General features: G+C 32.8%; 2 protein-coding genes across 2 annotated transcripts in view; one reads left to right on the forward strand and one right to left on the reverse strand.

Moving 5' to 3' along the window:
* The window catches only part of LOC149410764 (scavenger receptor class B member 1-like), a 132,431-nt gene that overhangs the window by 41,073 nt on the left and 64,708 nt on the right, over positions 1 to 26,650 (reverse strand). The gene's annotated exons all lie outside the window — the stretch shown is intronic.
* LOC149410765 (uncharacterized) lies at positions 17,482 to 18,799 on the forward strand. Its single transcript, XM_089647891.1, has 4 exons — positions 17,482 to 17,904; positions 18,041 to 18,121; positions 18,225 to 18,305; positions 18,393 to 18,799. Exons 1-4 carry the CDS (start codon positions 17,847 to 17,849, stop codon positions 18,518 to 18,520), a joined length of 348 nt encoding a protein of 115 aa, XP_089504017.1. The 5' UTR covers positions 17,482 to 17,846; the 3' UTR covers positions 18,521 to 18,799.

The following is a 26,650-nucleotide window of genomic DNA, read 5'->3' on the forward strand; positions in this document are numbered from 1 at the left end:
GTTAGGTTAATAAATATTACGCACGAAAAAAAAAAGCAGCTCTATGATATAAACAAGTTTTAAAACGTAACAAAACAAAGCAATTAAATTTTACGATACCTTCAAATTTTACATTTATTACTCGCGCAAAAATGAAGTACTTACCTAACCCATTATTATTAAATAAAACATAATTATTGTTACAAGTAAAGTGTGGAGCAGAAGTAATGACCTGGTTTTAAAGAGGTATAAAATAATATGTAAAAATATTATATAATACCACTTTTCATTAAGTTATAAATATCGCTTCTGCAACTTAGGGATAATAAGGACTCCATCAAAAGAATTTTTTTTTAAATTTAACGTGTTCAGGATTATAATTCTGTATTCAAAAAATGCACTACTCAATTTAAAAGAAAAATATGAGTACCTTGCTGAACAACACACCTACACTACAAGGACGAAATCCACAAATCTACTAAACATTCCAAAATTAAATACATCTTTCGGCCAGAAAAACCATTATTTCCATGCTATAAAATTATATAATGCCCTTCCTATTGAAATCAAAAACACCATGGATATAGAAAAGTTTAAAAAATACCTCAAATTATGGCTAACTAAACATGAAGATGCGGAAACATAGACTAAATACAATGTGAGGAAATCATTAAATTTATGAAATAACCCCAACGCAACCTACAAACAACAAACATTAATACTTTTTGCTTAATTTATTTTATATTTTGTGGGAACCAACAAATTAGAAGATGAGGAAATCATGATCAACACAAATACAACAAACTACAGTCCGCCTCGGAACAGGAATACCTAGTGAGGAGGATTGAGAACAAACTACATCACTTTATATCTTTATTTTACTTAGGGGAGAGTATGGTATATCGTACCACTTCGCACTTAACTCTCAATACTGTATGATCGAAATGGGTTAGAGAATTGGAGTTAGGTTCAAATCAATACTTATTTTGTTGGGTACGATATATATTTAAATCATATTTTACAGGCATCTGGAATGTTTTCAAATTAAACGTTTTATAAAAAATGGTTTTCGGTACGATTTAACGAACCGGTACGGTTAATCGTACCACCGGTATGGTAAATCGTACCTAGACCATTATTCCAATTTATATCGAAGAAAACATGGACATTTTTAAGGCATGCATGTGTCGCAAATGACTGGGTTACTGGTGCAAGCTTCATGCACCCATTGATGGCAACGAACGCACTGGATCCAGTCTTCTTTGGGTCCTGCCTTTTCAAAATAATTGCTAAAGCATAGGTGGCATACGTTTTCTTTATCGTCATCATCAATATCCGTGTCCGAATCATTCAAAACGACAATACTGTCAGCATCTTCACTATCACTACTTCTGCAATTTGCCTTCTTTTGTCGAGCACACTTCTTACCCTTAATGGGCTTTTTATCAGTTTCAATAATCTTATTTTTCTTTTTTTCAATTTTTAATTTGGGCATTTTGACAGCTGAACGTCTACCAGCAGCAACATTTTTATACGGACTTGCTGTCATTTCAGCAGACTTTTGTGCCATGCGCGTGTTCTTCTTTTTTTGGTTCTTTGGTATTGGAGAAATCTCAAGAATTGATAGTTGAAAAGATGTCGACGCGTTTGAATTCGTTTACCCCAATTCAACTTTTTGAACTGCATCTGGTGGTGAAAAGGAAGACTCTGACGAGGTCACTGGTGGTGGTGGTCGCAACAAAGGCTCTGACGAGATATCTGGTGTTTGTTGTACTGAACTCTTTAATTTAAAACTAGAAAATAATTAACTTATAAAACATCTAACAAATTATGGTAAATCGTACCGGTACGATTTACCAAACCACTTGTGGTACGATTTAACAAACTCTGAGTTTTTATGAAAAAATGACAACAAAACATGTAAACGACAGGTGACAATATGATTTTGAAATCGTAATTTGCAGAATACAAACAAGCTAAGTGAACTTAATTTGAGAAAAAACTAACATACCTACCTTTGAACACGAAATCACCTTACGCAGGAGCCGAAAAAATTAGATGAAAATTGTGAAAAAACAAAAAAACTCCACTGCCAGCGCACGCACGATCCAACACTAAATAAAAATGGAGGGACAACTATGACGCTTCTAACGGTTGGCAGAATATTATCAGGATTAAAAAATAGTGACCCGTAGCAAAAATATCTAGGTGGTACGATTTACCGACCGGTACGATATACCATACTCTCCCCTAATATTGTATCTTTTTTATTTTACTTTATATTGCCGTTGAATAAAAAATAAATAAAAAAAAAGATGGCGGCGTTCAGCAGTGATTTAGTCTGTTTCTGAAATTTTGGGCTGCTTTTCTTGCAGCAACAAATTGCAACAATTGAGTGAAGATACGAATCTTGGAGGTCTGTGGTTCCAACAAGATGTGGTTACAGCACAGACAACTCGGGTTTCTATGGTCAAGTTTAGACAAATGTTCCCTGCTCGTCGTTATTATTGTAAGATTTAAGGTTTTTTAGATTTTAGCATGTGCGACGTTATTCTTAGTGTAGAATATTAAATTTAAATATTTCGGGAGCATTGGGACCGGAGCTGATAAGATCTCATTTGAATTATCGAGGAAACATCTGCCACATCCCTTGAAATGTGCAGAGACGTCGCCATCTTACTGAAGTGGTAATCAAAACCTAATTTAAAAAATGGAATAATAATTTCTTTACACCTACTCAAATTATCATTCATTGGTCATTATTTCTGACCACCCTGTACTAATAATTATATTATATAACTTACCAAGGCCAAAGTTTTGCATTTTTTTTTTCGATATTTTGTGCAAAAAGCGTGTGAAGTTATGTTACCTCCCCAGCAGTAGTTTCTGTCCACCGAACAGATCGCCCCTAGAAGTGTGATTTATACCGATTTGAAATAAAACTTATGACACCAATTTATATATTCCGATAATTAGACAGGCTAATGAAATCGATTATTTGTACAAGAAAGAAATGAGATGTTTGAACCACCAAAAACTTATATGGTTACACCTACAAAAAGTGATATTAAATCATGAAAAGTGATGAAACAAAAACTAGGTCAAATATGTTATATTTGTAACTATTGAACCTACTTTTTAAAGGTGTGTTTAATTTTCATTTTGATTAAATATCATGGAACCCTTTTCAGACCGAGCAGCCGTTCCACTTAAGGCAAAGCTTAATTCTAAATCACTATTTTGATTAATATTTATAATGAATCGGTGTACATTATGAATACCAAAAATATTCTTTAGATAAATTGAAGGTTTTCCTATCGTTTCGCTTGAATAGAATACAAATAAAAAATAAATTACTCAATAAAAAATATAAATGTAAACAACAAAAAAATATTTTTTTTAATAGAAATGTATGAGCGCGTAAAGGAAACAACTTTTAAAAGATACAGTATTATAGCTAACTTTATCTGTGACAGTTTCACTTGATTAACTCTTTTGCTTTCTTATAAAATTATTTACAAAATAAATAAAAACAAGTTTTGTGCTTGAAATCGAACGTTTCTAGACTCCGCTTGTCACGCGATTTTAATGCCTACTACCTACAGTATAAGGTTTACCAAGAATATACACATTTTTGGCTTGTAGCTTACTCTTACCCCGCCACTTGTGACCGGTTATACGAACACGGTTTTTCAATCTAAGAATGTACTAATAAGCAATACTCCATTATACTTTTAATTGGGCAACTATTAAAAAGATATGTTTTTTTAACAATAAAACAGAAATATATCCTTAAATTACATTTCGTTTATTAATCTTTACACGTATGTACTAAGAACACTAGAAATTACCAATTTTTTACTAATGCTTATTTTAAAATATCCAAACTTTTAGCAATCACATTATCCCCATATTATCTTATAATGATTTACACGTGTGACAAGCACGATACACCGATAGAATTTTTGTATGTTCAAACAACTAAATTCTTCTTTGTACACATAATCAATTTCATTGGCCTCTCTAGGGTCTAAGGGTCGACATATATAAATTGGTGTGATAAGTTTTGTTTCAAATCGGTATAAGTCACACTTCTAGCGGTGATCTGTTCAGTGGACAGGAACCACTAACTAGGACTAACTAGGAAGTGCGAACTAGGAAGGTAACTTAACTTCACTAATAACTTTCAAGGCAAACCGATAAAACCTGCTTATGTTGATATTTTATTTATTTATTAATTTTCGGGAAATCGACAGCTTACATTCATTTCAGTTTGTACGTAAGTATTATATGGCCAAAATAAAACTAATTATGGATTTCCTCCTTGTGACTTTACCTCTACTGAGACAGCATAATAAGGAATAAGTCAGTTAAATTTCTAAGAAAGGAATATGAAATCGTAATTTATACAAAACAAAGATTATATAAAACGAATAATTTAGAAAACAAAACATTTATCAATACATTTGTAGCCATGGAAAGAGGTTGTAGATATAAATCAAATCATAATAGAAATATAAACAATAGAGACGTAATTTCACAAATGAGAAATATTATTTTGTGGACCTCTTGTATTTGGTAAGTTCGCAACTGAAAATATCCACCTTGGATAATACGCTATTGTAATTATTGCATAGTTTGTTAATAAGGATTTTACAGTCCACGATGGAGTGCTGGTACCTACCCCGATGTATGGCAGTGAGGCATGGAACTGGCAGAGGAAGGATTAAAGTAGACTGAATGCTGCAGAAATGAGATCCCTGAGGCGTATGTGTGGTAAAACCATGTATAATCGTGTGAGAAATATGGAGATCCGCAAAGAGTGCAAGGCTGATATGAGCGTAATGAGTAAGATTAAGAAAGAGACGCTTAAATGGTTTGGACATGTAGAGCGAATTAACGAAGAAAGGAGTGTAAGGAGAATATATTACGCAAATGTGAATAGTAAAATATTCTAATCTAGTTAATGACCTTTCTTCTTTTAAAGGTCATGTTATGATTCTCAGAATAAAATTAAATAAAGTTTGTTAAGTAATGTAGTAATAAGTTAATAAAAAAATAAAACTATAAATTTGTATCTATATCTCTCCTAAATAAAAAATTGTTTGTCTTTGATGGACACTGGGCCGGCGTACAGAGTGGATTTGATTTAAATACAATTAATCGACAATTTTATTCCGAGAATCATAACATGACCTTTAAAAGAAGAAAGGTCACTAACTAGATTAGAATCTTTTACTATTCACATATTACACCCCTTAAATCAGAATTTTGGAACTTCGTGTTGAAATTTTGCACACGTACGTTCAAAATACGATGAAAATTACGGAAAAATTACAGACTTACTAGTCTTTAAATAATAATAATTTAATAATATATTTCACATAAAATGATACAACAAAACATATGCGGAAACTTTGACTAGCCAACTAGGAATGGATCCTGTTTTAGGCCAGTCAAATTGACAAATTTAGTTCATATCATAATTTCATATTACATTGTTTAATTATAGAACATATTATTTTATAGAAGGAAAAAAATTGTTAAGATTGAATTCCTGTTAGAAGCTTTAGTTAAATATTCTATTTTGTATTTATAAAAATAAGCGAATATTTAATAATCTTCTTGCATAGGTTCCTGTATTTCTTTCATATAGTGAGTTTGTACTTAAATATTATCTGGAACTATTTTGCGCCCTTTTGTGAATCGATTTGACAAGGCCGAGAGAGATCCAGGGCGTGAGTTTAAACTGGCTGTTCGATATGAGTTTGTTACTTGTATGTTTTAGATACATATGTATGAAGGATACAGATTAATTCCTTCATCGCAATGTCAATATCAGTTCGATCAAATATTTTTTGCCGGTATTCTAAATGCAAGTCCTCAATTAAGTTATCCAAATAATATAAAAATACAGTCGCTCTCCGCGTCTGTCTGTTTGTGCGCTTAGTTCTTCTAAAGTGCATAACGTATTTTGATGGGGTTTTCTCTATCATTTAGAGAATTTCTTCCGGAAGATTTATATTCATAAAATATTGATATTATACTGGGATTTCCAATAAGAGGTGTTACTTTGATATTCAAAGAAACTTTTCCCGTAAAAGATCAATGGTTTCGTTGCTTGTGTGGCATGTAGCGCCGTCTTGTTGAAAGTAAACGTTGTCCAGATCATTACCATCGAATTTTGGCTACAAAAAAATCATTAATCATCTCTCGATAGCGCAATCCATTCACCATAAATGTTGCTCCAGCCTCATTTTCGAAAAAGTAAGGTCCAATGACTCCGCCGGACCATAAACCGCACCAAACAGTCACACGTTCAGGATAGAGAGGCTTTTCAACAATAATTCTTGGGTTTTCCGAGCCCCAGATGTGACAATTTTGCTTGTTGACGAAGCCACTGAGGTGGAAATGGGCCTCATCACTCAAGATGATTTTTCGATGGAATTCTAATAATTAATAATAGTGAAGTTTAATAATTTCAATGCTTTGTTGAAGCGTGTATTGTTCCATTTTTATTAATGACGTAGTTTCTACTTGTCAAATGTTGAAAAATTACAGCTTAAAAAGAAACATCTACCGAAATAGCGGGCTATTCAAAATAACACCTCTTATTGGAAAACCCTTTATTTATAGAAAGTAGAAAAAAGTCGATGTTTTACAATCAAATTATAAAAGGCGAACGTGCGTGCGACTGTCACTTAACTTGATGTGTTACTAACTTTACCTGATAACAAGTTAGTGCGTAAGCATGTATTATAGTTTCTGATAACAACGAACCGATTAATAATTATCAGTACGTATTTGGTGTCAAAATTGACAGCTTTAAATATCGATACTCTTCCTTCCTGTCTAGACGGGAAGCGCTTCATGACCTTTTTATCGAGATAACCGATTGTTTATTAAACTAAACAATACGAGAAAGGAAAAGGTATGATTGGTGGTTTGGAATCTGTAGGACAATATGTCCAGTAGGGTGTATCGATTTTTAACTTTTTTTTTTGTTTTCAGATGCCAAGTTGAAAAAAAGTTGCTACTAGGTACCACAACTTACCACAAAAAGTTTTGGATTTTTTAAAAAATGTTTAGGTCTCCCGCACAAGGCCTAAAGTTTCAATTTTTTTCAAAAAATATAAAAATTTTAAAAATTTTAAAAAATAAAATCGTAACTTTTGTGTTTATTCCAAGTTAAAAAACAGTAATATTAGGGCATAAAAATAAGTAAGAAACGATTTTTTTTATAAAAAAATGTATTTTAGGTCTCCCGCACAAGCCCTAAAGTTTGTTAATTTTGATGAAATTTTGTAATTTTGTGTACATATAAAAACCATGTTTTTTTTAAAGTTTAAACTACCTATTTATTTTTATTCCCTAATATTACTGTTTTTTAACTTGGAATAAACACAAAAGTTACGATTTTATTTTTTTAAATTTAAAAAAAATTTGAAATATTTTTGAAAAAAATTAAAACTTTGGGCCTTGTGCGGGAGACCTAAACATTTTTTAAAAAAATCAAAACTTTTTGTGGTAAGTTGTGGTACCTAGTAGCAACTTTTTTTCAACTTGGAATTTGAAAACAAAAAAAAAGTTAAAAATCGATACACCCTAATGTCCAGGAGTTACGGACGCATGAATCCATCCCTCCCTCTGTGGTGCAAAGCGATGAGTCGAGAGAGTTGAGTCGGCTGGAGAATTCAAAAGGTTTACCTCAACCAGCCTCTCCTGATCAGGCTTTCCACGCTGTAGGTGGACAAAACATCACGTAGTGACCTAGACAAACCTTACCCCATAAACCCGGGCACCACTGCTAAGTAACCAAACGTAGCAAACCTCCTGGGGTGACCTATGGCAGGGGTGTTGATTATCCAGCTAACCGTTACCTGCCTCCAAAATTGGATATCATTTGATGATAGTAATTACGAACTTAAGAGGAAGCTACAAGCCAAAAATGTGTGTATTCTTGGTATACCTTATATGGTAGGTAATTATTAAAATAGCTTGACAAACGGAGTCTAGAAACGTTCGATTTCAAGCAAAAAACTGTTTTTTATTTATTTTGTAAATAATTTTATAAGAAAGCAAAAAAGTTAATCAAGTCAAACTGTCACAGATAATCTTAGCTATAATACTGTATTTTTAAAAAGTTTTTTTTTCCTTTATGTGTTCATACATTTCTATTGAATAAATATTTTTTGTAGTAGTTTGCATTTATATTTTTTATTGAGTATTTTTTTTATTTATTTGTATTCTACTCAAGCGAAGCGATAGGAAAACCTTCAATTTATCTAAAGCATATTTTTTGGTATTCATAATGTACACCAATTCGTTATAAAGATTAATCAAAATAGTGATTTGGCATTAAGCTTCGCCTTAAGTGATTACGAACCGGAAAATCCCTAATTGGGACTCAATTAAAGTAAAACAAATAAAATTAAAGTTATACCACAAAATCATCACCAAATACATTTCCTGTCATAATGTATTTTTATTAATAATAAATACTACGTATTAGATTTAATTCATTTTTCAAGGTAAGTTCTTTTGATGTGTGAGTGATTTTATTTTGCTTTTAAAGCACTTATCGCCGACAGAATCAAAATGATTTTTTTAATATTTTTACTAACATTTAAAACCTACCAAACTGCTTTTGTTATCAGCTGGTAGAGACATATTAACATTTTTATTAATAACATTGGCAATTAACCGGTATGGGTGCATACTAATGATGCAATCAAATTAGCAGGTAAAAATTTGCATTAATGATGACAGCGAACTGCGCATATATTAGGATATAATTGATATAATGACTGACAAAACAATAAAATTAAAAAAATCTTTCAAATGGAACATCAGCAAAGGTTAGGCAATACTTAATCAACTCACATAGATCTAAATTAAAATATCTCTAATTCCATTTTTGTTCCTAATGTGTTTCAATTGAGTTAAATTTAATATTTTTGCTTCTTATTTATCACAAAATATATTTTTTTTATTTATTATTTATTTATATATAAATTATCACATATAATACTGTTTAAATTTTTACTATACTTCTATTAAAAGCATTTGCTTGTGGATGGAAGATTAGTGTACATTTGCGAAAAAATAATATAACTTGGTTACAAAGTGAAAAATAATGACGAAATTAAAAACCATACAAATTGTTGAATTTGGAAATAAGAAAAAAAATATATAAATATTTACTATGGAGGATAAATAGAGTATTGTAGGATAATTTGTGAGATTTTCAAGTGAAATATTTTCCCTTAAATATTTTTTTTTATATAGTTCAATATTTGTTTTTTATCATTCTTCTAATTTCTTCTGATAATTTATTGAAGAAATGTTTTCCTTGGTGCGAATAATGGTGCTGGGCAAAAGAAGTGTATAGTTTAGGACATGCAAATATATATTTAAGTCTGGTTCGATTTTCACTTACGAATGAGTATTTTTTTATCTTTTTCTTTTATAATTTGAAAAATATATGTTTCATAAATTAGTTTTTAAATTATATGCCTATCGAAATTAAAGCCCTTAGGTCTTATCGACAGGATCAGTAAAGAGAGCACCACTGCAGATCGTTAACGTACAAACAATAGTTCACATCGATTAAATTAAGAACAGTTAGTCGTTGTGAACTGTTGTTTGTTCGTTGGCGATCTGCAGGCATGCAGTTAACGATAACAACCAATCACGTCTAAAGCCATTTCAAGAGACGTTTCATTTCTTACACAAAGGCGATACTGAGAGTATCTTCTACTCTGAAACTTACCACAAGTATACTATATATTATTTTAAATACAACTTTTATCAAATTAAATTTACTTGCGCACGCCGGGATTTGAATCGGTGAAATTTCGACCACGGAGGCGTATTTAAAAGTTTTGTTCAGTATGCAGTGTAATGTATATTATCTGACAAAATAAATTATTACACTTAAATTACTTCAAATCTTTTTACTTTAACATTGCAAATTTTACTAATGATCATTTAATTACGATCTTTTAATTTTGATCATTTTGTGTACGATCATTTTGTGTACGATCATTTTGTTTGCGATAATTTTTTTAAGATCATTTTGTATACAAATATGATTGTATATTATGAATTGTGAATTCTGTTAAATTTTTCTGTTTAAAAATGTTTGTGATAAGCTATTTTTTTCAACATTTTTTATGTTTGAAATTAAAATAATGTAGAAATAATAAACTTTACATAGATAGTATAGAACGTATCCAAAACAAATTTATAAAATATATTACCTTCAGATTCAACAATAATTTTGTGTGTACATTTGAACTGATTGATTGATGCACTGCCCAAATTCAAACGTGGCATCATGTCAATAATTTAAACTACTCAATGCGCATACATACAGACACACACAAACACTCACCCTTACATTACACACGTCACACACACACACCAATAAACTACACAAATCATAGACATTACAAGGAAACATATCATAGGTACACAACATGAAGTATCTTATTCCTTATATTGTTTCATCTCTGTAAATCATGTACCGTTGGTTTCTATAATAAAAAAATAAGTATATTTTAAATACATTAACCTAAAATGTAATTTTATCTTGATTCTAATATGGTATTGGTTTTTATGACATCTTCAAAATAAAGAAATATAAAGAACATTTAAAATACTTGGGAAATATTCCAGAATTCAATTAGAAATTAGTATTATTTGAAGTTTATACAACAAACAAACAACCCCGTTTGACTGAATAAGCAATGTATATATCTTATGTATCTTTTCTTGAACTATTTTACGTCAGTTTTTATTGTACGTTTCGATTAGTAAGGTTTTCACATACACGATCGTTAATCAATTGAATAAAATTTTAACAACCATTTTCAGTAAGACCGTACAAGTTTTATATATAATCTTAATTAAAACCGGATTATAAAATATTCCAAATACGTATTTTTTATAACCCAATTGAATAATTCAATAATCACGACCGTATAAAAAAACTCGTTCACGATTAATTGTGTTTTGTCTTTGTTCAAACTTTTATAATAATATGGTTCCATGATAACTCAACACAGTGACAATTAAACACACTTTTAAAAAGTGATATAAAGTCATTAGAAACGATGAAAAAAATAAATTAAACCTTACCTAACGTAACCTAACCTACTTAACCCAGTTAATAAAGTTTTAGTTTCATCACTTTCCATGACTTTATATAACTTTTTAAACATGAAGTAAATGTCTTTCACATTGTGACAGATCGCCGTACGAATACGATCCATAGACAATGCTTTCGATACACATTTTTATTTCATTTTTTATTCATCTCCGTGGTGGTTTGTAGTGAAGGTACTTTGTAGTGACCGTTGGTTATTGTTCTGGTGGTGTAGTTGTGTTGTAAGAGAGTTTTGTTTTTATATTTGAACATGTATTAGCGAAAAATTTTATATCATCAGGTTAGTTAGTTCATTAGTCTCCAAGGCTAAGGAAACTGTGTTATTAGCCTTTTTTGCATCCTATTCACTAATAGTGATCAAACGACAAAACGCAGAGAGATTTTATCTTACACAAAACACAAAAAAATCTATAAATATGGTCGCATAATTAATACATTTTATTTAGTTTTTAATAGGCATTAATTAGCAGAGAAACAAAAACAAAACGCTAAAAACTTATCGATCTCCAACAGAGCATCAACTGCGATTATTTATACATAATCTTAATGCTCAAGAATTTAAAGTAAAAATCTCCATCTTGGACCGCTCCACCCTAATATATATTTTACATATAATCTTGCTGCTCACGATTTAAAGTAAAAATCTCCATACTGGACCGCTCCACCCTAGTATATATATAAATATATATTACATATAATCTTAATGCTTACGATATACAGTAAAAAACTGCATATTGGACCGCTCCATCCTAATATCTATAATATAATCTTAGTTCTTACGATTTAAAGAAAAAACGGTCTGAAAATTTCGTGAACTCAGAGCTCACCGCTTAAGAGTTTTATAATTTTTCGACATTCACATTTCTAATTCAATTTATTTGTTTTTCCTTAAGTACTTGTTACTTTGTAAGTTCAAAAAGCCAAGAGCAAATTCCGTACCTTAAATTATGTAAAAAACCAACTCCTATATTCTTGTATACTTACTACAAATAATGAATAACTAAATTAAAAAAACTTTCTTAGTGCTAATGATGAAAATTAATATTTAATCTTAATTTAAAATACAACAATAACTTAGTAAACCCCACTTTTATTTGTTATACTTAATGCCGACCGAGTTTCGCTACAACCGTACCTTCATCAGGACTTTTTAAGACTGTATATATTTCCAATTATAATGTCACAAAGTATCAATCTGCTTCATATGAACGAATATTTAATCATTAATTTGAAACTCAAATTTGAAACAGAAAAATCTCTACCGCTAAGCTAACTGGAACATATTCCCTTAGGTCATATCTTTAATCAATAAACACATTAGCGAATCTCAATTTTGAAACAGAAAAATCTCTACCACTAAGCTAATTCGAACATATTCCCTTAGGCCATATCTTTAATCACTGAAGACATTAGCGAATCTCAAATTTGATACAGAAAAATCTCTACCACTAAGCTAATTCGAAGATATACCTACCCTTAGGTCATATCTTTAATCACTGAAGACATTAGCGACTCTCGAATTCGAAAAAGAAAAATCTCTACCACTAAGCTAATTCGAACATATTTCTTTAGGTCATATCTTATCTTAGTCGAAGTACGATACAGTTAAATATGACCAAAAGGGATAGGAGCAACTAGCTCAGTGGTAGAGCAAAGACCCGGCAAGGCTGAGGTCCTGGGTTCAGTTACCAGATGCAACCGAATCGTTTTCTGATTTTTGTGTTTCAAATTGAGAGTCGCTGATATTATCTTGATTGATTAAATATTATAATTTGAGGTTTAACGCATAAATTGTAAACACTAAATTGGTTATATTTATGTAAATAACCATTGGCGTAACCAATAAAATATTTTTAATGTACCTAAGATAGGCCTTGCAGTTCATAAATAATATTTCTAAAACCTACGTAGCAAGAAGAAACCGGAAAAATCTCCCAATTAAATACCAGGGAAATCCTGCCTTCATCTTTGAAAAAGTTATATAATTCGTTAGTGGTTTTATGACGTATTGCAGAGGTTTATTAATTTATTTGTCATGCCATAAATTTTTATTTACGACCTCGAGATCAATGGACTGTGCATTTTTTTTCTGCAAACGAGGAAAATCATTAGTCTTTTGTGGTTAAAAGAATAGGTCAAAATATGAATAATAGTTTTAGCTAGGGTGTTACCCGAACCCATCATAATATTGTTGTCCATACCATTAAGTAAATTTTAAGAAATCAAATGATGCTTTGGGTTTTTTGTTAGGTAGGTCGGTAGTTAATATTTAATGGTGTTTATGTTTCTAACTAATGACAATTGTAATCAGTAGTGATTATCTAAGAATACTAGATGCGCCATTTCGTTTCGACAAATAAAACATTCAACACAATTCAGAGTAATACCTACCCAAAACAAATCACTTCAGTGTAGGACGTTTTTCATTTTATGTTATAGAAACAAACGGTGCATGATTTACAGTGATGAAACAATATACAGGAATTAGATACTTCATGTTTCGTTCCTAAGATATGTTTCCTTGTAATTCTGCTAAGTGATACGTTTATTCCTTAATTACCAGGTGACGTGTGTAGTATATAGATGTGTGTGTGAGTGTTTGTGTGTGTGAGTGTTTGTGTGTGTGTCTGTATGTATGCGCATTGAACAGTTTAAATTATTGACATGATGCCACGTTTGAATTTGGGCAGTGAATCCGAAAAACGTCAATGTTTGAGTTTGGACAAATATTATTATTGAATTATTGAAGACAATATTAGCGATTTCTAAACGAAAATCTGAAACAGAAAAATCAGAAAAGGATAAGGTCACATCTAGGACTCGAACCAAGGACCCTTGTCTTTCCGGGACACAAAGACAAGGGTCCTGGGTTTGAGTAGGTACTAGGTGTGACCGTATCCTTTTCTGATTTTTCTGTTTCAGATTTTCGTTTAGAAATCGCTAATATTGTCTTCAATAATTAAATATTACAATTTGAGGTTTTACTCAATAAGTTATTCCGAAAAATAAATATTATTATTGAGTTTGAAGAGCTCGTTTAATGGCGAATTACATGCTAAACAAATATATATTCAGGAATTAAATACATAAAGGGTAAGAAAACTTGTCCCAACTGCTCCCAAACCGTCTCCAGCCAGTGAGACTATGTCATTACCCGATTGGGGTATCTTGTGAGGCTGAAGGTAGTGGGTAGTGGAAGGAATTGGGGGAGACCAAGGCGGGGAAGCACCTGGCTATTCAGACCTAGTCACCGAACAAGGCTAAAGCCATTTCAAGCAACATTTCAATTCTGTGGTCTTACACCAGAGTGATATTAAAAGTATGTACCACTCTGGAAAGTGGCGCAAATACCCATTCTATATTTTATTTAAAACTAGCTGACATGTACCAGGCGGTGCTGGGGGTTATCCTTATGAGATGGACATATACCATCTCGGGCTTTTCTGTAGGCCTTTTTAAGATATACAATTCCGTAGAACATTATTTTGATGTATCTCATAAGGTTTAGCCAGCGTTAGCAATGTAGTGCCCGAAAATATATTTTTACGATATGATCATAAAACATCGACTTTTTTCTACTTGCTATAAAAATAATATGCATTTATCATATATGTAAACCTTTCGGAAGAAATTTTCTATACTATACTAAAAACCCTATCAAAATCCCTTGCGTGGTTTAAAAGAACTAAGCGCATAAACATGCACGGGTAGAGACATAATTTTATACTATTTAGGGATAAATCATACTTCAAAACTGTAAAAGCCATGGTTTCTTATCATAGAGCTTTTTAAGTGCGATATATCTACAATATGACTATTTCTGACGGTTTCCATGGTCGAGGGGTAAGGCTCTCGACTAGCAAGCTGGAGGTCACGGGCACAAATCCCGGCGTGCGCAAGTAAATTTTATTTGATTAATTAGTGTTATATTCATATTTACTCATTTAAAATCATATTTAGTATATTTGCGACACGTGACAGAGTGGAAGATACTCTCAGTATCGCCCTGGTGTAAGACCACCATTCAGAAGAGAAACATGCTTGAAATGACTTGGGCCGTGTTTGGTGACCAGATCTGAATAGCCATGTACTTTCCCACCTTCATCTCTTCATCTTCTTCCTTTCCCCACTACTTCAGCTTTCACAAACTATGAATACCGTCAAAATGTGCGGAAAATATAATGTTTATTGATTATCGTACTAAAAATATGTCATTTTCATTATGTCAATATGTCATATGTCATGCGTAGTCCTGCTGGAGAGGTCAAAAGGTCTACCAGTCTCTCCCGATCTGGCACGCCACACAGCTGATGAGCAGGCGCATCTTGAACCCACCTCACCCGATGAACTCGGACACCCTGCTAAATCACCAAACGTAATCACCACTTGGGGTTACCTATGACAGAGGTGTTGGTTATTCAATAAATGGTTCCCACTGAGGCGGTACACACACCTGCCTCCCAAGTTGAAAACTGTACAACGCCCTTGAAGTGACTTTTCGGCGCTGTATAAATTAGTCAAGAAGTATATTATCTCCGAAGTATCCTCACGGTCATCATACTGAGTTTATATAGCCCTATTAACATCTTCCTCAATTTATTCAGTGTCAAAATACTTAACCCAGTGTCGTACAATAATTAGTTTAGCATCGTTAGGACGTAAGTAGAATCACCGCGCAGAGTGGGTTTTTGAAGGATTTATTGTGGGTAGTTTGATAAATTGGCATTAGGTAAGGTTGGATAGGTATAGATAAAAAAATGGATAGTCATAATACGTGAGGTCAGGATCATTCTCTAGATCTGTGAAGTGTGGAATATTTTTGATTCTGATTGGAATCAAAAGATTGTTAGTTTTCATCTTGATAAGTCCAGATATATTCAGTTTCGTATTTTAATTTTATTTATTTATTTAAGAATAGTTGAAGCTCTGGAATTTTTTCGAAATCAGATGTATTTAAACGGTAATTTTCTTCTTATTTTGAACGTCGAGTGTGTAAAATTTCACCAATAACGGAATAACACTGTAGATTTTTATTAAAAGAAAACACACCAAGCCACAAACATTATTCTTTATAAAATAACTAGCGAAAGTCCCCGGCGTTGTCCGGGCTTTACACAGAGTTTTTTTTTTTAAATCAGATGTTCTTAAACATGTAATTTAAGGTCATGCGTGCAAAATTTCATCAAATCTCGGAATAAAACCATACATTTGGATAAAAACAAACCCAGCCACCCACAGATCGTCTTCTTCAACAGTTTCCGGGTTTTAAACAGATTTTTTTTTAAATCAGACATAGACAGTAATTTTTCTATTACTTATGTTGATGGTCGTGTGTGCGAAATTTCATCAATCTTGGAATAAAACTATAGATTTGTATAAAAAACAAACTCACTCATCCAGGTACACTATTATTTATACAGGATGTATCTTTGCGTACCTACCCGAAGAATTATAACCAGCAATTCCTGAGCATATATGAAGTAAAAAAGGTATATGTCATTTTTTTCAATTGAAAACAAAAAAAATATATTTCTATCACACGTTGCCACTGATCACACCGTTACGTGTAGCGACGGAATCACGTGATCCCGTTCTCTCTCCTATGTTACCGTGCCGCTGGAACGAGACGGAGTGCGTATCACGTGACCCGCTAGGCAGAATCCAACCACTCAGTTGTAACGTGTGATGTAATTTTTTTATTGAAAAAAATGTAATCGGACAGCAAAGTGACATTTACATATTTTACTCCAAAGATCCTCAAGAATCACCGGTTATATAAAACCTTTCGGGTACGCGCTATAAAATGCAAATGCAAATTTATTTATTTATTAACAGACATCGTCCAAATTACAAAATAATAACACGAATACAGTTAAATTCTAAATACAGGAGTAGACAAAGGTACATAATTAAGGCAGATATAGTATAAGAAAATAAAGTGACAAGTCGAATCAAGTCAAGACTACGCCGTGGGTCAGGACCACGGGACACTTATAATATTCCGTCACTTGTTTAGCGACCGGCAAAAATCATTCAGACTTATCCCAAAAAAGTTATGGTTTTGACTTGAGTTGACCAGTCTACACATTCTGGACAATGGTGAATAATATCCATAATTTGTCGAATGATGGTTGAGGAAGAGCAGTTCATTATTTCTGAGTCTGTGCGAGGGGATATTGAAGGGAATGAGTTGCAGTAGAGTAGGCGAATCAATAAAGGTTCACCTGATTCATATATTAAGCCCCTACAAATAATTCAAAAACACATAATTAAAGTCATATATAACAAAAATAAAACATTCTCGACCGACCTATTATACAAAGGAAGACCCCAAGGCAAGAAGTTGTTAACTTACATTTTCGTAAAAAATGAGTTAGAATGCTCTCTAAACTAATTCGCATACGCTCTTTCCAATGAACACCATGCCAGAGCTTAAAAACGGCAAGAACATGCTTAAATCAATGTGATGAACATGTTAACTACGTGTTTCTGTGACATTAAGTTGATAAAATAAGGGCAAGAACTTGTTAACTACTAAGTTAGCAAGTTCTTGCCGTAATTCTGTAATTAACAACTTCTTCCCATCTACATTGGCATAGATTTTTATGGTTAACATGTTATTCACTCACTTTGACGTTTACATTGGTGGTTTTAAAAAGTTTTGCAGTGCACGTTTTTTATTTAAAAATCATCGAAAATGAGTTCCAGAGGTGAAAAAATGGTGAAGATGTGTCAAAAATTGATCAGGGAATCAGGTAAGCTGTATAAAACATTATCGTTCATCTTAATTTATCCTTAGTAGTTTGAAAATGGGTGGATCATTTTTGTTTTGGTGTTTTTCTGTCTAAAAGTCAACAAATTTTTATTGTAATGCTTATTAATTTGTTTCAGGAAGTGTTCAAGAGTCCACTAATTTAGTACAACCTGAGAAGCATTTAGAAATACCTCAAAATAATGTAATTTTAATGGATGGTAAATGCAAAAAAAAAAGTTTTACTCTGTGACTCTGAATATTCTTTTATGTTTTCTTATGTTTTGAATTCCTTCATTAATGCTTTACAATATTTCGTTTCAGAAAGTGTTCAAGACTCTTTGACTGGTGTTGAGTTTGGGATATTATTAGGAATACCTCAACATGATGTCATGTTAATGGAAGGTAAACTTAAAAATACTTTATTGTGACACTAAATTCTTTTGAACATTGAACTAAAAATGATTATTTTATTGTACTTTGTATTTTCAGAAGATAATCAGAGGAGTCTAGAGTATATCGCTACTACCACTGGTACAGGAGATATAATTTTGGAATACGTACAACAAGATGAGATACTCAATACTTTAAATCAAACTGGTGAGGATAAGGCTTTATAACTTGAATTGAATTTTATTTTACTGATTTGCATGTAATGAAGATTAAATTATTATTTTCAGATGCAGCTCTTGCTGTGGAAAGCAGTGTAGGACAATATACTGAGGACGCTGAAAGCGAAATTGAAAACAATTTAAACGTTTCTGATATAGAAAACAGTCATTTAGAAGGTAATTTGTCTTGCTGTACCTAGGTATATAATTTCAGATTAACTTTAAAAAAAATCATTTTTGACTGTTCGCTAACTGATATGAATGTGTGTATTATTTTCAGGCACTAAAAAGAGTAGGAAGAGGCCCAAGGGCGAGCAAGAGAAATAGCGCGGGACGCTAGGATGAGAGGTGATTCTTATGTTAATTATAAAAAAAGCCTTAAACCTGCTAAAACACCAAAACTGGAAGAAAATCTTTGTGTTAGCAACTGCAGATTGAAATGTAATTCAAGATTTAATGCCGAAGTTAGGCAAAAACTCTTTCTAGAGTTTTATTCACTACATTCAGAAGCCCAATCAACTTTGTTATTGAGATCGATGAATATTAAAAATATAACCAGGATCACTTCGGCCAAACGATCCTGCAATATTACGTACTCTGTTTCAATACAAGGAATTAATGAACAAGTTTGCAAACCAGCCTTACAATCCATTTACCAAATAGGTAGAGGCAGATTAGATATTTCGAGGAGAAAAGTAGCTGCAGAAGTTTCATCACCAGCAGTAAGTCACAGAGGTCGCCACTGCACGAGGCCTAACAAAACACCAGATAACCAGCTTAAAGAAGTAAGAGAACACATCAATATGTTCCCTGCAGAAGCTTCACATTATTCCAGGAACAAAAATCCCCATAAATTATACCTCGCATCCGATTTGTCAATCCCAAAACTGTATGAGCTCTATAATATGTTTTGTGGAGAAAAAGAGTATGCCCCTGTTTCGTTGAATCGTTACACTAGGATCTTTACAGAGGATTTCAACTTGTCGTTTGGTGTGCCTAAGACAGACACTTGTGGGACTTGCGATAGCAAAAAATCTGACCAAGTTCATGTAAATATGTATAAAGCTGCATTTGAAATGCAAAAACATGATAAGAAAAAGGCATCTGAACTTTATACACAATACAAAAAACACTATCGGAAAAAAGGTTAACTTTCAAATAGGAATTCGCTGGATAAGAGTGGAGGAATTCGGGATTTATAAATATCGAAAATCACTCTCCGAAGAAGAGCCTTGGAAAGAAGTGGATCTTAAAAAAAAAAGTTTGAAACATTATCTTCCCCGCCAATGCTGTCATCAAAAGTGAGAGATAACAAAGAAATCGATGCGGCCAAATGGAATGTTATCCAAAAATTGTAACCATACCTGGATGAGTTTTATCGTGGATTTTTTAAAAGTCTCACATGCAAAAATTTTAAAAAATTGACACATGCTCTGCTACCTTTTCTTTTCAATAATAATTATTATTTAGTTACTTTATATCATTCTTATTGTTTGATTAAATAAAACAACAAGAATTTAACATGTTCTTGCCTTTCAATTCTGTATCTTCCTCACCTATCCCTGAAGATGGCATGAACATGTTAACTACATATTTTTGTAGAAAACATGTTTATTTTAACTTTTAGACGGCAAAACTACTTAATATTACTAAATGTAATGTAAATTTGGTTTGTTTACTACACCATGAAGGATCAGCACATTGTATATGACATTCAAATAAAAAATTATAAGTCAAAACGCAAAAGTCTAAATATCTCAGAATGCCTTCAATGTAAGTTAACAACTTCTTGCCTTGGGGTCTTCAAAGAATCTAAATTATTTAGTATTCGTAAATTATTTATATTACAAACTTTGAAATATTTATTTAAAAACAAAAATAATTTCAAAATAAATGAAAACAGAATGAGCAAAAGAACAAATAATATATTTTACACCCCCCAAACAAATACTAAATTAATGCAGACACATAGCAGTTTCATTGGCCCTCGTACATTTAACCTTCTACCACTACAAACTCAAATGATAAATAAAACAATAGAATATGTTAAGGAGGTAAAATTATGGCTGAATGACGCAGATATTGAAACACTTTTTATATACATTTATTGATCCTTTCTACAACTCACTTGCTGAAACTTTATAAACTATTGTACATAATGTTTTCTCTTTACTTTTATAATAACTATAAACAAAAAAAAACTTTTTCTACTTATATATATTATACTTAGGTACTTGAAATATAGTAATGGTTTTATATTACACACACTCAGGCAGTGCCTTAGTGGGTTTTCATTTCTTGTGTATACAATTTGGTAATGTATATTATGTTATTATTTACTGTCTATTATTATGTATAATAGATGTAAAGAAATGAAAATAAATAAAGTAAAAAAAATAATAATAATAATACCATTTATAATTTTGAAGAAGCAAATGAGGTCATTTCTTTCCCGACGGACTTCCAAAGGAGAGAGGTTTAGAGTTAGTTCAATTATATAAGTTCAATATATATTTATATGATTATTACAGCATAATTGACCTACCTACTTTGTTGCAGCTCCTCCCTTTCAATATCCCTTCCCGTAAACTCAGAAATAATGATTTGCTTTTCCTCAATCAACACTCCACAAATTATGGATATCATTCACCAATGTCCAGAATGGCAAGACTTGTCGACTCAAGTCAGGACCTTGATTTTTTTGGTGTAAGCCTTAATGATTTTTGTTTTGTTATTGATATGGCTAAAGTCGTGAACTCCATCAAAATCTTGTTCCTCTCTAGACTTGACATTACCTTTATTGTTTTTGTGCCCTATTTTTTTAGGTGTATTTTTTTAATTATCCTGTATTGTTTCATTTTCCTTGTATTAACTTTGTGTAATGTATTGTAACGTGATATGGTCTATTGGTAAATAAATAAATATATAACTGGGAGTTAATGATAGAAGTGTCTATATCAGTTTATGGTAATTAGATTTAGGTAGCAGAAAGAACAATAAAACATCACTTGTATGAATGCTAAGAATACCTAAAACGACCCCTTTTTAATGTTAAGAATACCTAAAACGTCCATTGTTTGAATGCTAAGAATACCTAAAACGTCGCTTGTTTGAATGCTAAGAATACCTAAAATGTCGCTTGTTTGAATGCTAAGAATACCTAAAACGTCCCTTGTTTGAATGCTAAGAATACCTAAAACGTCGCTTGTTTGAATGCTAAGAATACCTAAAATGTCGCTTGTTTGAATGCTAAGAATACCTAAAACGTCCCTTGTTTGAATTTTAAGAATACCCAAAACTTCCTTGTGTGAATGCTAAGAATACCAAAAACGTCGCTTGTTTGAATGCTAAGAATACCTAAAACGTCCCTTGTTTGAATGCTAAGAATACCTAAAACATCGCTTGTTTGAATGCTAAGAATACCTAAAACGTCCCTTGTTTGAATTTTAAGAATACCCAAAACTTCCTTGTGTGAATGCTAAGACTACCTTAAAACTTCCCTTTTTGAATGCTAAGAATACCTTATACGTCCGTTGTTTGAATGTTAAGAATACCTAAAACGTCCCTTGTTTGAATGTTAAGAATACCTAAAACGTCCCTTGTTTGAACTTTAAGTATACCCAAACGTCCCTTGTTTGACTGCTAAGAATACCTAAAACGTCCCTTGTTTGAATGTTAAGAATACCTAAAACTTCCCTTGTTTGAACTTTAAGAATACCCAAACGTCCCTTGTTTGACTGCTAAGAATACCTAAAACTTCCCTTGTTTGACTGCTAACAATACCTAAAACGTCCCTTGTTTGAATGCTAAGAATACCTAAAACGTCCCTTGTTTGAACTTTAAGAATACCCAAACGTCCCTTGTTTGACTGCTAAGAATACCTAAAACTTCCCTTGTTTGACTGCTAACAATACCTAAAACGTCCCTCGTTTGAATGCTACGAATACCTAAAACGCCCCTTGTTTGAATTTTAAGAATACCCAAAACGTCCCTTGTTTGACTGCTAAGAATACCTAAAACGTCCCTTGTCCTTGTCGAATGAGATACTGAGTTCATGTCGACAGAATGTAGTTTTTTAACCGACACAATGCGAATTTCATGATACTACATGAAGTGAAAGGTATAAAAAGTCTCGGACGCCCTAGGAAAACATTAATATAATTATTATTTGTGTTAAAATCAGACGTCAGTGATGAACGAAGAACGGGGTGTAAGGATAATCTATGACATAGACGTGAATGACAGAGGAAGTCGAGGACGACCGGGGTAGACATGGCACGTTCAAATGAAACATATTCTTATTTAAATACAATAATATTATTTCCACATTAAAAATGCACCCAGTTTTCAGCCACACTGGAATTCACAACCTCAACATTTTACTCCAAATCATTGGTAATCCCGAGCAACGCACCCGTCAGCTCGTAAAAAATTAATAAAACCAGTATAGGATGTTTGTTTTTGGAATGTCTTTTAATAGCGTAGGTATATATAAACGAAATAAGGGAAAAAAGATGCAGATTTTTATTGAGGATATATAACATTATATCGTCTATTTAAAACCTGTTTTTTGGATTTTCCTTATTGAGGTATCCATACTCTATTTCCTGTGACCTTTTTTGTGGTCAGCTAGCTATAAAAAGAAGAAAAAATACTGCTATAAACTGATGAAATTCAGTGGGAAATCATCTAACAGGATTGTTTTCACTATCCCAAATAAAATAAGAATTATTACTTTTATACCGGGAAAAACAAGTATCATCTCTCAATAACTCTACAATAGTCTGTATTTAGGAAGCATGTTTACGAGTGATGGGAAGGCTGACAGAGATATTGAAAGAAGAGTAAATGCAGGTAACTCCATTAATGGAGGACTGAACGCAGTTGGCGCTAACAAAAAATTGTCCAAAGAAGCGAAGTTAGCAGTCCACAATGGAGTGCTGGTACCTACCCTGATGTATGGAAGTGAGGCATGGAACTGGCAAAGAAAGGATGAAAGTAGATTGAATGCTGTTGAAATGAGATCCCTGAGGCGTATGTGTGGTAAAACCAAGTATGATCGTGTGAGGAATGTGGATATCCGCAAAGAGTGCAAGGCTGATGTAAGCGTAATGAGTAAGATCAAGAAAGGGACGCTTAGATGGTTTGGGCATGTAGAGCGAATGAGCGAAGAAAGGAGTGTAAGGAGAATATACGATGCAATTGTGAATGGTAGCAGAAGTCGGGGGCGCCCGAGGAAGACATGGCACGACCAAGTGAATCAGATACTTGAGTCGGGCCATGTCAAGAGTCAGAACAATAGAAGAGTATGTATGAGACGATGCATGAATGTGAATGAGGCAAGGAGTGTGTGCCAAGACCGAGTTGTTTGGCGGTCCGTCCTCTCTGCCTACCCCTGCGGGGAAACGGCGTGATGGTTAGTTAGTTAGTTAGTTAGTTAGTCCAGCAATGAACGCATTGAACTGGAAGAAATTTGGGGAGAGCTGAATTTTTGCAGGTGGATAGTACAGTACAACAGGGAGTATTTTACCTTAAAAGTTAGGATTTAACAGATCAATGAATCAAAATTTATTTATTTACCTAGAACAATTATTTTTACTGATTTATTAAAAATCTCTTCAAATTAATCGTGATCCCGTTAAAAACGGGAGAAATATACAGAATAAACATGATAAGGAATTACAAAATGTTATAAAAACAATCAAAGACAGTTGGTAGTAATACAGTTTTCGCATTTTTGTTGTTTGTTTTTGGGGTGTTATGCCGTGTTGCGCTAACTCCTTCTTTAGCCGACGTTTCGGACAGCGTTGCAGTGTCCATCATCAGGGCAGATCCGGTAGATCCGAAGATGTGTTTCACATCTTCGGATCTACCGGATCTGCCCTGATGATGGAACTGCAACGCTGTCCGAAACGTCGGCTAAAGAAGGAGTTAGCGCAACACGGCATAACACCCCAAAAACAAACAACAAAAATGCTTTTGGCCGTGAGAATCTAAAAACTTACCTCAGTTTTCGCATGATTATAATAAAAACAGTAAAATAAACTAAGATGATAAGATTAATTCACAAAACAAAAAATTAAATTATCAGTTTAGTAAGTAGCATTTTATATGTTTACAAGTTATATCTACATGAAAATGTCTACATCTCTAGAGGCATTGTGAGTTTTACAGATACGTCCTATTAAAGAGTTTTGTGCATATTTGGCTTTACAGTGTGGTGTTCTAAAAGTATAATATCATTTATTGTATGTTTTTGCTTTTGTTTGACAGTTCGAGTGGAATATAATTTTATATATCAGATGTAATTTACATTTGTAGTAAATTGAAAAGAAAGTGAAGCAATCAATTTGAAACAATTACCCGATAAGCAACAAACACGTTGTTTTTGCCAGAAAAAACGTCTGGAATATATAGCAATTTCTACAATTTTGGTAAAAAACTGTTAATTAAATTGGAGAATTTGATATAAAAGTTTTGGTTGGTACAAAGCTTAAATGGTATATACCCACAACATCAGGTTATAGCTCAACTTAGGTTATAATCATACTTCAACAGTGACCTTCCTCTTGTTTTGAAGGTCAAGTGTGCAAATTTTCATCAACCTCGGAATAAAACTGTAGAGTTGTAAACAAATCATATTCACGCCCTCCGCCCGTGACAATTAACGTTATATAATAGATGATGTTGTGCATTTTTCTTATAGATAGTGCAGTCTGTACTTGGTGTTAGTAGGTATGTTCTTTTTCAGATCTCCCAAGGTTTTCTATCCAACTTTTTGCTTGACTTTAAATGTTTTTATGTTGTTGTGATTTTTAATTTTTTTAAATGCTATTTTGCTTTGTTTTTGTTGAGGTCAGTACCAAAGTATGAAGCTTTTTTGTCCGAATTCGTAGTTTATCTTGAGGTTTAGTGTTTTCGACATGTGTATTTGTTGTTATTTTTAAAGAAGTATTGTTTTAGAGTAGTATTATTTAATTGATATTTTGTTAGGATTGTTGCAGAATTCGTCAGTGCTTGTTCTTGCCCCACGGGAACTTTAAGTATAATTTTTATGATGGCTTTTTGGCGCACTGACTGCCCTATCCAATTATACCGTATTCTACAGGGTTTTCCAATAAGATGTGTTATTTTGAATAGCCCGCTATTTCGGTAGATATTACCTTTGAAGCTGCCATTTTTTGACATTTGACTAGTAGAAACTACGCCATTAATAAAAATGGAACGATACACGCTTCAACAATGCATTGAAATTATTAAAATTCACTTGAGTGAATTAAATGCAAATCATCTTGAGTGATGAGGCCCATTTCCGACTCGGTGGCTTACATTGGCATACATCCTACCGGCTGCGCCAATGTGGTGACTTTGGATGTATGCCAATGTAGATATGAAGGGAGAACACTTTGGTTGGTATCTTGTGGTATTTACTCGGGGAATTGTCACAGGCAAAAGAGGACGAGAACTACCTTTCATACGTATTTATTAACTATGCAAGCATTCCATCTCGCTTGCACACATACTCTTTCATTCACACATTACAGTCAACAAGCGAAATTGTCGCATCTGGGGCTCGGAAAACCCAAGAGTTATTGTTGAAAAGCCTCTCTATCCTCAACGTGTGACTGTTTGGTGCGGTTTTTGGTCCGGAGGAGTCATTGGACCTTACTTTTTCGAAAATGAGGCTGGAGCAAAAGTTACGGTGAATGGATTGCGCTATCGAGAGATGATTAATGATTTTTATGGCCAGAATTGGATGATATTGATCTGGACAACGTTTAATTTCAACAAGATGGCGCTACGTGCCACACAAGCAACGAAACTATTGATCTTTTACGATTGAATATCAAAATAACACCTCTTATTGGAAAATCCTGTGGTGTCCTCGTGATTGACAAAGAGACGTGTAGATTCGTAGAAGCATTACTTATAAACATGATCGGAATAAACACGTGCTTAGTTAATTATATATTATGTAACAAGATAATAATATTAAAGTATTCAAGAAAATAACATAAATAAATAAAAAATAGCCCAACTGCTTCCAACATTCTTGAGCCAGTGAGACTATGGCAACTCCAATTGCGATATGTTGTGAGGCTAAAAGAAGTGGGGACGGGAAGGAGACAGGGGAGAGGA

The sequence above is a fragment of the Hesperophylax consimilis genome, chromosome 27 (assembly GCF_061612785.1).
Source record: "Hesperophylax consimilis isolate HC1 chromosome 27, BYU_Hcon_1.0, whole genome shotgun sequence".
Lineage (NCBI taxonomy): Eukaryota > Metazoa > Arthropoda > Insecta > Trichoptera > Limnephilidae > Hesperophylax > Hesperophylax consimilis.

Excerpts from the sequence above, each read along its gene's own strand:
- LOC149410765 (XM_089647891.1), top strand. The coding sequence starts at position 17,847 with ATGAGTTCCAGAGGTGAAAAAATGGTGAAGATGTGTCAAAAATTGATC. Across the intron at positions 17,905-18,040 it reads AAAATTGATCAGGGAATCAG|GAAGTGTTCAAGAGTCCACT; the intron begins GTAAGCTGTATA and ends AATTTGTTTCAG. Across the intron at positions 18,306-18,392 it reads TGATGTCATGTTAATGGAAG|AAGATAATCAGAGGAGTCTA; the intron begins GTAAACTTAAAA and ends TTGTATTTTCAG.